The sequence below is a fragment of the Mastigoproctus giganteus genome, chromosome 14, assembly GCF_048544385.1.
Source record: "Mastigoproctus giganteus isolate SK-2022 chromosome 14, ASM4854438v1, whole genome shotgun sequence".
Taxonomy (NCBI): domain Eukaryota; kingdom Metazoa; phylum Arthropoda; class Arachnida; order Uropygi; family Thelyphonidae; genus Mastigoproctus; species Mastigoproctus giganteus.
The window spans coordinates 104546246-104562398 of NC_143588.1; the positions used below are offsets into that span (position 1 = coordinate 104546246).

A 16153-nucleotide genomic window follows, 5' to 3' on the forward strand; every position below is an offset into this window, starting at 1 on the left:
TGTTGTGCGGGCTGAAAATTAGGTAAGAACTCATGGCGAAAAACCCCATTCCGTCTGCTGGTCGGCAATTACATATGACGAAGTCTTTAAGAAATCCTCTAGCCTCCAACGGAAGCGGAACCCAGAATCCTCCAGTGGTGAGGAGGATTCTGGGTTCCACAACCGATTTTATCTGAAAGGACCATACGCGACCAAGAAGACATGTTATAAGAGATGGACAAAATACTGTACAGTATATACATGTGAAATATGGCAGTCATTACTGATATAAATATACTGTAACGTGTTTTATAATGAAGGAAACATTAGCCTGAATAATAAAACCAGCTAATAATGAACTTAGTAATTGAACTAATCTTATCTTAATCTCCATAAAAATTATCATGAATAATCACTTTTTCATTAATCTGCCGCATTGTTTAAGAGAAATGATTCAAAGATACTAAGTGCATCAAAGTAGCATTACTTTATTGCAGTTATGAAAATAACGAAAAAAAAAATACGTATTCGTTTTTAAAACAAAACAAAACCAAAAAAAAAAAAAAAGAAAAAAAAAAAATCAGTTACTGATAACTGAATCTTACTTATGTCAAAAACACTAAAATATACAAATTATTTTGCTGCTTTTGGAATTATATAATGGAGAGTAGCGCCACACATCGTACATTTCTGGCAATGTTTCTCTTCTTTTTTTGGAATTCGCCAACACTGTGTACAACGAATTTTGTGCTTCTTATACCTAAAAGATAAACACATATCATAAGTACAAATGATAGAAAAATAAACACAACAAATCTAAAATATAAGCATTCAGATGTACATAAATCCACAAGAATAACTTCAGGGGCTCACATCTGGTGAGTATGGGCTTGGCAAACCTAGGGTCCTGAGCTGGACATCATCATCCTTCTCTGCCTCTCTCTCTCTCTCTCTCTCTCTCTCTCTCTCTCTCGGTAATTTTTTTTTTTTTTTTTTTGGCTGGTGCAGCATAAGCCTCAAGCTTCCTTGCATCATATATAGCTAATAATAATAATAGGCTAATCTTTACAAGCTGGTAACCTTCCAGTTGAGTTTCGAGGAGGCATGACGTCACTGCATATGCCTAGCCTGCTATATAGATTGAGTAAATAAAGATTGTGATATAATATGTTAACTTGAGGTGTTTTTATCTCCCCCACAGCTTTTTTTAACATTAACATTTCCAGTTAAAACTGGGCAATTCATTTTTGAGTATAACAGAAAATTTACAGTTCCAATGTTTTTTTTTTTTTTTTTAACTGGAGTGCTATAATGAATTATTTAATCGATTATTTATTTATGATGATGATTGCGCCATTGGCGTGCAGTGAATATTTTTGTTGGTCATTCTATACCATAACAGAGTATCATTTTGAATTTCAACTCTTCAATTCAAGGAATTCATATATATTTGTGATTTCATGATTATAATGCATTCGCTTTTAAAAACAAATATTTTTAAATTAAAAAAATATGTATATATTTATCTATCACATTTAATGTGAATTCCACTCTATGATCCTTCTTGACAAATTCGTCAATGACAACATTTTCATAAAAATCTTTTGAATTTCGTAAACTGTAGAACAAGTTTCTTTTTTGTTGTTTTTACGATCCTTCCACCCTGCAATTGGGCAATGCAGAGGGGAAGTGGTTTTGTAAGAACAAAATTCTTACAGCGAATGTTATGTTATAAATATTATAACATAACAAGAAAAAATATGTATATATTAAATAATATTATTTACATAGGATGATTTTCAGCTTAGATTGCGATCGCTCTGTACCATACAGTCAAGTAGGGGAGGATTAACGTAACAACGGGGGGTAGCAGGACGGTACACAAGACAATGGGAGCACTGGAACACTGGTACAAAGGGAGCACCGTAAGGCCAGTTCATGGTCGCATAAACAGAAAGTGAGCAGCTCTTTGGAAGAAAAGAACAAGGGAACCGACTCACCCTTGTGGAGAGGAAGATTTTAAGAACTAAGAGGGTGAAGGAAATCCTGGATGCGATATACACTATGTGGAAATGGCTAGCCGCTAGATGAAACAGACCGACTCCTTGAGTACTTATTAATTTCAAGGAGCGGTAGAGAAAAAACAGAGTGGACTAATAGCGGTAAGTGAATTGGGAATAATCACAAGGAAATATCTAGAAATTTCTAGACGCCCAGTAGTTCATCGAAGTTTCTGGAAATTTCGTGAACAGGAAGTTACCCCAGGAGAGGGAAGGGCCAAGAAAAACGGAAGATGTGGGAGAGAGCGAATGAGAATAATGAGATGATGAAGAACGAACGACGATTGGATCAAAATAGAATGAGCGGCTGAAACAAAAAGGAGATGCAAGACAGGGAAGGGGAAGTTTTTTTTGTGGGAGAGTTGTGAGTTTTGGCAGTTTGGAAGTTTTTGAGAGTTCCCGTGGAGATGCCTGAGTGATGTGCGGCTGGAAAGAAATCCCGAGAAGTGCCGGGAGAATCGCCAGAAAGTAGCGGACAGAGAAATTAGTTGTGGGAGTTGCTGTTTAAGAGTTGTTGAAATAGGAAGGAGATAACCGACGAAAGATGGAAACACATATGCTGGAGCTGAGTAAAAAGGATCGAAAAGCCTCGGTATAGAAAGATAAGGAAGAGCTACATAGCCAGGCTTCTTGATAAAGCAGTAAGAAGAGTCCTGATAATTCTATTATGCTTCCCAGTTTCGTCGAACTGATCAGACGCCCAAAAAGCAGGCCGGAGCAACTTATTTAATAGCCGTATGGAAAGAAGAGCGAGTTCCTGAACGTAGGAGAATCCCTGTAGATGAGCAGCAGTTCCTTTGCCGATGAATAATTCCAGTTGGAGCCTGATGATGCCCTATGCTGTTGATGATGGTCGCCCCTGAACTGAGAAAAGGTTGTGTAAAGGGTGATTCCCTAAGTTATTATGTAAGTACGAGATAATAATTTTAAGCTAGATTTGAGGGGAAGGACTTTAGAAAAATGTCTATTTAGTTGATAGTAGATTTGGTATTGTCTAGCATAAAAGGAAGGAAAGGGTTTATAAGATATAGATGTATGTACTTCATCTCAAGGATAAGTTAAAGCAAGGAAGATTTAGATACATGTACTCGAGACTGGTATGTTCTAAGTTAAGATGTAAAGGTGGTCTATGTACATGAACCGTTACAAGACATTAAGATTGAATTATTTTGGAAGGGATAAATTAAAGAAAGATTATAGCGGGGATTTATAAATCTAGGACAATATCCATAGAGGTGTTAAGCTCACTGCTGTAATTCCAGTTGGGAAGTTTAACTGTTAGAAAGTAAAGTAATGTTATGAGATGTAACCTAAACCAGAAGGAGAAAAGGCAGAAAGACACGAAGAGACATAATATATCAGTTGCGATTAATTTTACATCTTAACACACATATAATGCCAGTAATTAACATTATACCAATTGATGTTGTATGATACAATTCTTTAATGTATATACTGTGAAATAAACAAATTTGTATATGTTTATCATGTGTAGTATTGAGTCATTCTGAATACGCAGCCAGTCCAGAGGAGACATACACGAACTATTATTCCCCCAGAATCTGTGATCTTCTGTGCAGTATACAAGTCAGGTGTTAACGTGGAGGGGGGTAAATTAAGGGGGAAATTTAATTGAGAAATACAAAGTTAAAAGAGGTGGGTCTGGAAGGTTAACGTGATTTATTATTAAAGAAATAAATAATAATAATAAAAAAAAAAAAAAAAAAGTATTAACATCCACTAACCACCCCCCACAGTTTGTAATTATTTAAATTGACTAGCGTTGTTTGCCAAAGTTTTGGCAGGTACCGCTTCATAAAATAAATAAAATAAAATAAAATAAAATTATTTTTCACTGAATCCAGCGACAAACAAGTCTAGCTGTATGGAATAGATCATTACAAATAAAAAAATAAATAAATTTTCTGTTTATACTTCTGGATGACCATTAAGGCCAGAGTGGTTCACGAGATAGAAAGAACACATCACCGATTTTGCAGTCATTTGAGCTTGAACCACGGTCAACTCAAACAAGTGTGCTACTGTACCCTGGCATTTGACCAATCGGTTATGGCAGCTTCTTGCTGAAACATAACTGCTTGAGTTTACCAAACAGTTGTCCAAAATATATCGACGATTTTCAGCACATTACAACCGAAGCAATTGCACGCCATGAACCTTCCTCTTCCCAAATTCATCGTTGGGAAGATGCAACTCAATAGATAGCCCAGTTATTTTCCCAAAACAGAAACTCGACTGATAGGCCGGAACATTTTTTTTGGGAAGGATTCTACGTTCTATTCGACCACTTTCCATTTTTCAGTTGTCAGGAACTTCCATGCACGTGTTTCCCCTCACAATTTCATATCAGTTTGTCTTGCACTGCCTTCGGAACGGTGATCGATCCTTTTCAGAGGATAGTGTATATTTTTCACGTTATTTTTAGTACATGTGTAAATAATGTGCGTTATCCACTGTGTTCCCCACCGTAATATTTCACATAAACAATAATTAACGAATAATAACAACAACTATCGACTTACCGAATTCCACACGCATTACAAAGTGGAGTTCCGTCTTCAGCATCACGCCATAAAGGGGTCTTCGTTGCACGACAAGAGGCGCAGATTTTTTCTATAGAAAAGACCATATTATTATAACAGAGTTTAAAATTTTAACCAATAAGTGACATCATACATAAACGATATGTTTACACATTTAACTATTCGATTCAATTAATTATTTCCCTGAAAGTTACGTTTCACTTTAAAATACAATTTTAAACTTGATACGCAACGCTGAAAGAAACATGACAATTTTATTATTTATTTTAATTTGATTATTTCCTAATGTGTGTCGCTCTTCCAGTAAATATAAAATGAAATAAATAAAAATATGTATCGTGAGATTGCCACACAAACAAATACGATACTGTATATTAAATGTGCCATTTAAAGAAAAAAAAAATCATTATAATGTAAACAGCAACCTCTGTCGGCAATAATCAATTATAATTTGTGTTTGAGCAAATCTAGTTTTAGTAAATGTTTACACAGACACATGTGGCAGTATTCTTTTTTCTTTCATTGTCTCTATGTAAACTGTACGATCACAGGAGTGCAATACAAAACAAAAATAGCAAATACTGTATAAAACAAGATTAGCTCTTTTGTATGTCGTATGTTCAACTCTATGCAACAACCACATCATTGTTCAATTATTATGTGTCTGAGTTTTGAATTCAGGGGGGTGACCGGGGGGGCGAGTTTCATCCCAGGTGATATAAAATCCCCCCCCCGATGAAAAATAGTAAATTTTATTTTATTAAACATAAATTCAATAAATTTATGTCCAAAAATATGATAACCAAAAATGCAATTTCGATTTTTGGATCCCCTACCCCCACAACCAGTGGCCAGTAGCCTAGTGGGCAGGAGCGGGAGTGCAGTAGCACACGCTCTTTGAGTAGACCGGGGTTCAAGCCCCTGACTGCTGAATACGGTCGATCTGCCAACCCGCACTGGACCAGCGTGGCAGATTATGGTCCAATTCCCTCAGCATGAATTGTTGAGGAGGCTTCCATCCTGCAGTGGGTTGATAATGGCTGCACTTTACTTTTACCCCCACAACAAAAATTTAAAAAGAAACCAATTAAGTACGAGAGATAAATACCAGTATTTAAGAGTAATCCATTTATTTATTTATTCACTTTGTTTATAAAATATCACCTCTGACCAGTATAAAGACAAAAATGTGGATAGGGATATGTACTCAACTTCCTTGCACAGAAAAATGGGGATTTACATTTCAATTAAACCAATCAAAATGACAAAAATTATTAGCACGAACAAAATTAATTTTGTAAGAGACGAAGTTTTGCAAATCATAGGTGTATAACAATGCTAAAGTTGCTCTCGGCAATGCCGGATTAAGGCACGGGGTGGAAGGGCCCGTGCCCTGGGCGACAAACACAGAAGAAGGATGAGGCAAGAAATATATACAGTATATCCTTACCCCCAGGGGCTCACATCTGGTGAGTATGGGCTTGGCACACCAAGGGTCCTGAGCCGGATATAATCATTCTTCTATTTTTTGGTGATTCCCTTCTATTTCTCTCTCTCTCTCTCTCTCTCTCTCTCTCTCTCTCTCTCTCTCTCTCTCTCTCTCTCTCTCTCTCAGGGGTAACTCAGAATTTTTTTTTGGCTGATGCAGCAAACGCCTTAGGCTTCCTTGTACCATATGGCTAATTATAATAATAATAAGAGGGCGCCGAAAAGCCATTCTGCCCGGGGCGCGGAAATACCTTGGTCCGGCTCTGTCTCCGGGTAAACAAACCGAGCCTACCTTTCCTCTCTTTTATAACCTTCTCTCTCCTCTGGGCGTTCCTGGTAATAAATAAATAAATCTTTATTGTGAAGTAGAGTTACAGCACAATATCCCATCACGGCGACGAGCGCCAGGGGTTCACATATAGCAGTTAGAGAAAAGATAAGTACAGCGAACAAATACAAAATGCTACAAAATACAGTTTACAAATTCAAAAGGCTACAAAATACCGCGAACAAATTCAAAAGGCTACAAAAATACAGCGAACAAATACAAAAGGCTACAAAGTACCGATCACAAATACAAAGGCTACAAAATACCGATCACAAATGCAAAAGCAATACAAATACAGCATAAAAACGCAGAGCTAGACATAAATACAGAAATAAATACAAATTGGCCATATATCAGGGTTCAAGGGCTTTGATAACGTTGTGTCTGTCCTTCTTCTTACTTATTATGCTGTCGATGTCGGCGTCCACACGGTTGAGGGCAGCGAGCATCTGCTTGGGAAGAAATCTCTCAGTGAGTACAAGCCTGTTGTGGTGAGCCACGAGTGCTGGTGCCGACCTTAGGCTTAGCTGTGGAATCCTCCAAGAGCAAGCGTTCCAAATATTTGGAGATGATATCTGGCCTGTGATGAGTTTGGCTGTGAAGACCAGCCTCTTTTCCACGATCAGGAACTTCAACCTCGGGATGTCGAGTGCTTGTGCCATCATGGTGGTTGTGGTAGCGGGAGGTAGACGAAGCTTGTTATTGGCCCATTTCAGTAACCAGTATTCAGCGGTGTACACCCGCTTGAGGTTTGTAGGTGCAGCAGAGGCCCATATTTCTGCACCATACAGAATGGCGGGGTAAACGGTGGAGGTGATGAACCTTTTAACAGTGACAGGATGTCGGACGTGTAGCAGCTGCTGCTTTGAGATCCACCGTAAACGAGAGAATTTGGTACTGATTTTGTTGATCTGGTTGACAAAGGACATCTTTTGGTCAAACAGAACGTCAAGATCTGTGTGCGAGGGTACATTTGGTATTCGTACCCCTGCGAGTGAAACGTTGAGTACTGTCGGCATGGATTTAAGGGAGAATATAACCTGGGCAGACTTCACTGGGTTGATTTTTAGATTGAAGTTTGCCAGGTACAATTCTAGATCCTTAAGTTGGGAATTGATCTTGTTGCTGAGCTGAACGGGATTGTCGCCAGGGTTAATTTGAGTCAGCTGTTTGAGGTCATCGGCATAGCATAGGAGACCATTCGTTGAGGCAATAATGGGCACGATGATAGCTGTGAACAGGACACCGGATAGGACACCCCCCTGCGGTACTCCAGCAGTAATGTCGCAGGATAGGGTGTGTTGTTGCCGATGGAGAATAAGTATTCTGTGACAGAGAAGAGATTCCAAAAAGCACAGCATAATAGTCTATATGACAAGGATTCTCCTTAAAACTGTTGTTTGATAATTTATTCAAGCATCTCATGAGTTGGTATTCGATTCCAAAGAAACGCTGAAGACCGAATAATAGATCAATAGTGCATGATAGAATGTTTTCGTCTAACCACATATTTAAGTAAATATGTCTTGATCATAGTTGGCTGGAAATTAGCTTCAGGCCCCATACTGCGGTTGAAATATTCAGACTTAAATTCTTCAAAATGGTATTCGGAGGTCAAGCTATCTGAGGAATGAAATTAGCTTAAATTATGCAGAACTGCGGTAAATTGAAAAAGCAACTTACCACTATTGAAAGTCAGTTTAGGGCAGTTATCTTCTTCATCGCTGTCAGAAATAAAAATCCTTTTATTTCGGCTTCGGTGATGAAGTTTCCTGTGGCTTCTTGAGTTTCAGATCAGAAATCAAACAATATTATCAAAAAGATTATTATTATTATATTTTATAAACAGAAAAACACACATTTGAATTTACTATCAAAATAAATAACTTTTGCTTAATAAAAGAAGAGTTTAATCTACTTTAAGAACATTGTAATCATTAGTTAAACTATTAAAAAATAACTTCAGTGTTCTTTGCTTGCATTATCTTTACGACAGAAGGTTGGATTTAGCGCGAAAACAAGATACATATAAAGCTAGAGAGACGGGATCCAGTTCATGCAGGAAAATGTAATTGTACCCTTAGTCAGTATGCGTACGGGAGGGAGGGGATTTTTTTCATATATAATTTACATTCTAATTTAATTTAATTTAATTTATTATTATTAGTTCTCTCCTGGAATGGATATCTCCTGGAAGGAGATGGAGTACGGAAGTGCATGAGACCTTGAACTACACTTTATGGTGGGAAAAAATTCCTACCAAAAAATAACTTGTAGGCTGAGAAAACCCATTGCAAATGGAAACACTCCTCTTGAAGAAGAGAAGTTCTCTGCTAAGAGCAACAGTAGATTAGAACCAGAAAAATCCTGAAAATGCTCTTAGAACGACTTCGAATACAAGATACTGTAGTAAGTGGCATCGAGGCTGTAGTTAGCCAATCTGTGACTTTTTGGTTTATTATGTATTAGGTTTGCATGAGTAGGCGTTCAAAGCGAAGTGGGAATATGGGTATGGACCATGGTACATACCGATATCTGGAAGGGGGCACAACATACACTTCTATACCATGTCTGGAAGGGGACAACAACAGTTGATAGATTTAATAGTGTATAATGGTGCAAGTTCTAAAACTAGCCCTGAGTTTCAGTACCAAGTTGTTATCAATGTAACTTCAGTCCTAATGTGTCAGTTAAATCTGTTTTGTCCCAGTGTACCTTCTTGGTGCATTGTGATGAGCTAAAATTCCGAGAGTAATAACTATAAAGTAAAGCATGAATTCTATCAAGGCGACAAAAAATTTTTCTGGACTTAATAGGGTTAGCAAAGACACTTACCACCTGAAGTATTTAATTAGTTATTGAAACGAGCTGACAATTATTACAATAGACCCATGGCCGGATTTAGTATTAGTAATGGTCGCATGGTGCAAGAAAGCCTATGGCTCATGCTGCACCAGCCAAAAAAAAAAAAAAAAAAAAAAAAACCCGAATAAAACAATGATAAAAAAAATAATAAAATAATAATAATTAATAAAAGAAAAGGAAATTAAACCTATTTATCCTATGGGCTTCCCTCACCCGAAGGTACTATCCAGATGACCTTTGAATTTCCCCAAACTGTCAGCCACTACCACCCATGTAGGCAACTTATTCCAGTAATTTATAACTCGCTGGCTAAAATAAAACTTCCTGCAGACCAATCTAAAATTTTCCCCCGGTAACTTGAATTTATGTCCCCTAGTTCTAGCATCATTTATAATCTTGAAGATTTCGTCCTCATTCATTTTATTGATGCCTCTCAGAGCCTTAAACACCTCTAAGGTTATTGGGGGCCCCAAGCTATAACATTTAAGAGCCCCACCCATAGAGTAAATTTTAGGTTAAATAGGGTTTCATGGTCATCAAAGGGTGCATATCATATGAAATACTACATACTTAGTAATACATACGTTTTTATTAATTGTTAAAAAAATAACATATTTTTGACACTGTTAATAATATCAATTAAATTAATAATATAATGAAACAAAATACATTATTTTCATTCATTTTTGTTTAAAAAAATAAAGGCACGCATTATAAAAACAACCAAAAGTATATTGCGATAAATTGTTTTTTAGGACAAGTAAAAGCAGAAAAGCAAAAAGTTTATAATAACAACAATAATTTTCATATTTTTGTATAGTAATGTTCATTATTTATATACTGACGTGGAGGCCCTTTGTAATGTGAGGTCCTAAGCTGTAGCTTGTCTAGGTTATGTTTAAATCCGGCCCTGAACAGACCCAAAGAATTCCGACATCCAATTGGCGTGGCAGAAAAAAAAACAAAAAAAAAAAACAAGGTACATACACTAGTTACTTTTTCCCGAACGGAGGTTGTGTGGTTTTCCTCTCCTGGAAATTTTTATACAGAAATTGATTGTATGGATAAACAGGCAAAATGCACTTTACAGACATTATACAGCACATTTACGCCTCATAGACTTATCTGCTTTGACACAAGTGTCAAAGCAGAACAAACTCGCGCACATTGAAATTAAAGTTAATTTACCAAGGAAAGCTAAATTAATGCCACATACGATGGGGGTGGGGATCAAAAAAGATTTGTATTCGCCCAGAAGTAGTTGTGATAGAAGGTCGAAACAAAGACCATGTATTACACTTTTTCAAGATGGTCACCAGACAAAATGACACATTTTATCACCTCTCAATACACTTCCGAAGGCCACTTTTCTAGAAGTTCTCTAACTGTCCTTCAACCCACGACTGAGCAGCAGAAATAGCCTCATCGTCAGCAGCAAAGTGTTTTCCACGAAGAATGGACTTCAGAGCAGGAAAGAGGAAGAAGTCCGAGGGAAGAAGTTCAGAGGTTGGGAGAATAAGTGGGATTCGGTGATATATGCCTACATTCGTGAACACACCTCACTGCAGCATACGAGGAATACGCAAAGACATTATCGTTGAGCAGGCGCACACCTTTTGACCTCTTTCCCCGTCTTTTTTCTTTTATAGCAGCTCGTAGCTTTATGAGGAAGTTAGAATAATGCTTCACCATCACAGTACAGCCCTTTTGAAGGTGATCTGTAAGTATTACACCATGCTGGTCCCAAAAAAAAACTGACAGCATCGTCTTGTCAGCACTTAGTTGCATTTTTTTTTTTTTTTTTTGTGGGAGGGGGAGATAATTCAGTATACTGTACAGTACTTCCATTGTTTTGACATTTGTTTAGTTTCGGAATCAGAGTGACGAATCCAAGTTTCATCTGTGGTGACTGGCCGTGAAAAAAAAAAAAAAAAAACTCCTCTTGTTCCTCTTTTCCTAGTACATCGACAATATTTCATGTGCACATTGTGCCCTTTCCTTCTTCTTGTAAGGGGGTCAGAAGTGTTGGGAACCCATCTAGCAGACATCTTACTCATATGCAAATATCGATGGTGATATTCGCCACAGACACTACACTAATTTGGAGCTCTACAGCTAATAAGGCGATCTTCCAGGATTAATTTTGTAACAATCTTTTGTTACAACAGTTGCTGAGCGTCCTGGGATTTCTTCATCTTGTACTGAGGTTCTTCCATTTTTGAATTGTTTATAGCAATGTGCAACAACACTAACTTGGACAGTCTTCTCCACAAACAGCGACGATTTCTTCGTAGATTGTTTTGGGTGTTTTCCATTGAAGAGAGAGCAATCGAATCACTGATCTGTGTTCCCCTTTATCCATTGTGACACTTCACTTCATTCAGCGCTGCAAAATAAAAAATAATAATAATACTAAAGATGAAAAAATAAAGGAATTGTCGAATCGAAACTAAAATTTGTGTGATTGTTAAAGAGATTAAGGTATCAAACAAAAAAAAAATATATATATATATATAATCTTTCTATAACTTCTAGGTAAATACAATTTTGAACCACCCCCTCATAAATCTTAAATTAAGAATAATTTATTTGATCTCTGATCTTTATTAAAGTGTTTTTTTTTTTTTTTGACTAAGAATATATACCCACCTCATTCTTAAAGATCTCTTTAATGTCTTGGCACCGAATCCAAAAAGAGAATTAATGAAATTAGGATCTGTTAATCCTTTTCTTCTTCGTGGTTCTGCTTGTTTCCTTTTATTTAATTTGTTTCTGTCCAATGAATTATGCTTTACAGTCGCTACATTTTCCATTTCTATCGTTTCGTTTGCAAGCCTCTGTTGCAAATTTTTAACTCCATTAGTACTGTTGATACAAATTAAAATTTCTGCGGCTTCCAAAGATTGCCGGTCGACTTGAAAACATTGACATCTGTGCATATCAGTATACGATATAAAGGACTTGTATTCTCAATTTGTATATTCTTTGTTCATCTTTCAACAAGAACGAATTCATATGTAAGGAGAATTAGTTCTCTTTTGGAGAGGTAATTCTTTCCATTATATGTAAATGAACTGTTCTCCATATATTTCTTAAGATGCCTTTTTATTTTCTTATAGTCAAAAATTTCTCATGAGAATTTGCAGAGTCTAAAAGAAATTTGTAAAAACAATTTCAGAAATTAATGGTAACTTTGAAAATAGAAAGAATAACCTTTAAAAATAAATGATTTAGCCTAATCTACCATATACACTGAGTGATCACTGAATTATGACCACCCCTATGAAAACTGAATGCAACCCGTTGACCACGTGAGGTACGAGAGTGCAGAGTTAGTCGACCTACGTAGCATAGATAAGATGTCAGTGATTCAGTAGGTAGTAAAATTCCGAGCGTGATGGGTAAAAGGAAGAATTTATCGGACTTTGATAAAGGACAGATTGTGGGTGCTTGACGAGTTGGTGCCTCGATTTCCCAAACGGCTGAACTGATGTGCTGTTCGAGAGCCGCCGTAGTTAAAGTGTACCAGGACTGGCGTCAAAATGGTCAAACAACGATCCGACGACAAAACTGCAAAGGTAAGTGAAAGGTTCGTCAACTGCTTGCTGACTGTGTACACCCCGCTATGTTACACTTTTTCCCGAATGGCGATGGTGTCTTCTAAGATGACAATGCACCGAGCCATCGGGCACTTGTTGTGCAGGAATGGTTTGAGGAACACAGTTCTGACTTCTAGCGTATCGATTGGCCTCCGAACTCCACCGATATCAATTCCATAGAGCACTTGTGGGACACTATGGAAAGGCATATCAGACGTCTGGATACACCAATCACTTCCATACCTGCATTGCTGACCGCATTACACACAGCTTGATTGGCCATACCTCCCGAACGCTTCCGACATCTTGTTGAATCTTTTCTTTTTTTCTTTTAGTTATTGGCGCATTGGCTTCTGCGGCCATAATGCACTTCCCAAAGTTTTTCCATTTTCTACTGTGATCCAAGCCCGAGGCGGGATTCGAACCCGCGACCTTTGGGTTGCCTGGCAGGCACTTTATCCACCTGGCTAGCCCGGTCGGCTCTTGTTCAATCAATGCCACGTCGGATAGCTGCTGTACTGAGGGCAAAAAGAGGACCTACGAAGTATTAGGTAGGTGGTCAATAATTCAGTGATCACTCAGTGTATTTAGGGTCTTTAGCAATTCAACAAATTTGAAATGAAATCAGACTGACTTGCATATCTGAACTTACCACTGCAAGAAGCCACACTTTAGTTACCTTGATAACGAAACCAGGGCCGGATTCTTCAAATCTATTTCAAGGTAGATGGATCATATTTAGAGTTGTAATGAGTTCTGAGTACAATATAATTTTTGCCTTTTCATATTTAAATATACATACGTGTATATTATTCTTCGGTTATGCTTCTTTCATTATGGTCAAATAACGGTGTCCCTTTCAAATCTATTTCAAGGTAGGTGGATCAAAATACTCCACCCCCATTATCCCCAGTATCTCTGGATATCTATTGCAAAGGATCTCTTCACAAGACGAGGAACCCTCCTGGCACAACAAAGCCAGACTTGAACAAGATGATCCTTAATAGTGAAAGATATATCCACCGAACCAAGTTGTCCATTAGTAAAACAGAACATTTGTAATAACAGAACTGTAAGAAGGACAATTCTTGACCCCCTCCAGACAAATCTGCTGAAATCGACAACCACTGATTTGAACATTGCCAACTGGACTGACAACTCCAAAGGTCTTTTGGCAACCTACACCAGTGATCTCTTGCACGGTACTTTCTCTGCCACTTCCCTGGAGGAGGGGATTGGACGGTCCCCGTTCCCTCGCCTCCCACTCTTAATTCTGGTGGGACATGGGCATGTCCCACTGTCAAATGCAGGGGGTCAATCTCTCTCTATCGACCCCTTACTTCCAACTTCTACCCCACCCATCCTGTCTACTTCTCACAGCGTATGCCCCACACAGTCGAAACTTAAAAGAGCAAAAATTCTGTCCGCCCAATTTTTCGGCCTTTTTGCGTGCAACCCCTACAGAGTCGTCATTTATTTTATTATTATTTTATTTATTTTTTTTTAGGCCCTTGCCACCGAAATACTAGGAAATTAGGTGTCAGGGCCTGCCAGAGTTCAAGTTATGTGCTGGTGTACCTGGTCTGCCTCCATGGGGAGAAGTGTGGGCAACATTGGGTCCCATCAGGGGCTCAGCGGCTAAATGACCAGATGAACAACGGTACACAACGCTATACTGTACAATATCCATACACTTTTAAATCTCTGGCATTTACAGTGTACTGTATTACACGACAATGTAAACTCGCGGTGATGGAAGAAACCCCTAGTACCGTTTGATCCTCAACACACTGAACGGCCAATAAATCTGTTTTTTAATCTGGCTTAACATACAAGTTTTATGCGCCATCAAACCCCCGTATCAACAACAGCAACATATAAGTTTTAAACTGGCAATGACAATTATATTTGAGTTAATTTCATCTTATTATCTTATTTTAAGGTGGCAGATCGAAACAAAAATAGCTCAGTCAAAGCAGGATTGTCACCCTTTGAAAATGATGTTTAAAACACATTTTTGAAGGGTGTTTAAAAATGATGTTTAAAACAAATATTTTTGAAGGGTGCTTGTAAGGTGGGTTCCCTTACAAGCATTTTTCAAAATGGGACTCCGGCTAGCACCTCTGTGCATAAATTCGTTCCTTAAGCGACGTACGAATTTAAACTGTGTTACCTATCTAAAACTAAAATAAATATGTTATGCTGCTGCAGGAAGCGTGGAAAGAACAAATTTTCCTTTATAACTCCGGGAGGGCCCCCATAGGATCAGATTAGTTCACAAGATAGAGAACATGAACATCACCCTAGCTTGAACCACGATCAGCTGAATCGCGCGTAGAAATGTACCCTCCAGTTTTGGACAGAGGGGTGTGGCTCAATTATAAGCATTAAGCACTCCAGATGTTGGTATGTGAAAGATTAAACAGGCCTTTTGTTGCTTTTATTTATTATTTTCTTTCGTATTCATTGAAAGTATCTACTATTATGGTCTGTTAAAAAAAAAAAAGTCAGAATGAGATCTCGTCTATAAGATTTCCGAGTCTCTAAGCTAATGTATTTAGGAATTATATCCACTTCTAATACTTCGTTCAGTGCTCACACTGCACAAATTTCCAGATCTGCTACAAAATGTTGGGCTTTATTCGAAGATTTTCAGTTCGTTTTAAGAATCCAACCATTCTCTGTTACACGTATGGTACTCGCGTTCTCGCTATATTGGAACATGGAGTATTGGTCCCGAGTTGGTACTACCAACATTCAAATTCTGGAGAGGCCACAACAAAATTTTATTCGAGACTTTTTGAGGACTGATAGACTCCCTGCCTTTCATAGGAGATTTTCTTCATCGTAATACAACAGACTTGTTTTAATAAAACTACAAATTTTTAAACAAGGTGTTATATCACGATATAGACTTCTAACATACATCAGACTTAATTTTTGACATTAAACATTCTCACAAAAATATTTCATCATTTTAACCCATTTGTTGTAAAATATAAGACAGAATTCGAGGGGTGGGGAAGCCAACTTTTAACTATTGTAAATAACTATTCTAAATAATTTTAACTATTGTAAATAATTTAAATTTAGAATTGTATCCTGACTCCATAGGTTTAAATCATATTATTGAAATGATGCACAAATTTTTAATCCATGTATTTTTTTAATTATAATTTTAATGCCAATTATATACAGTACTATTTTGGAGTTATATAGTATTACAATTACATGTATTTGGCGTTACAGGTATATAACTAAATAAAAGTG

The 16153-nt window shown here is 37.4% G+C and overlaps 1 protein-coding gene across 1 annotated transcript; it reads right to left on the reverse strand.

The window, feature by feature from the left end:
• Window positions 1-612: 612 nt before the first annotated feature.
• LOC150075479 (uncharacterized) lies at window positions 613-12186 on the reverse strand. The gene is made up of 4 exons (XM_090388501.1): window positions 11934-12186; window positions 8103-8200; window positions 4583-4673; window positions 613-739 (listed from the first exon to the last, which is right to left on the reverse strand). Exons 1-4 carry the CDS (start codon window positions 12095-12097, stop codon window positions 613-615), a joined length of 480 nt encoding a protein of 159 aa, XP_090244627.1. The 5' UTR covers window positions 12098-12186.
• Window positions 12187-16153: the final 3967 nt, after the last annotated feature.

Coding starts and splice junctions, on each gene's coding strand:
- LOC150075479 (XM_090388501.1), bottom strand. CDS start 12,097: ATGGAAAATGTAGCGACTGTAAAGCATAATTCATTGGACAGAAACAAA. Junction 8,201..11,933: donor AAGAGATCTTTAAGAATGAG/GTGGGTATATAT, acceptor CTGAAACTCAAG/AAGCCACAGGAAACTTCATC. Junction 740..4,582: donor TGTAATGCGTGTGGAATTCG/GTAAGTCGATAG, acceptor TTTATCTTTTAG/GTATAAGAAGCACAAAATTC.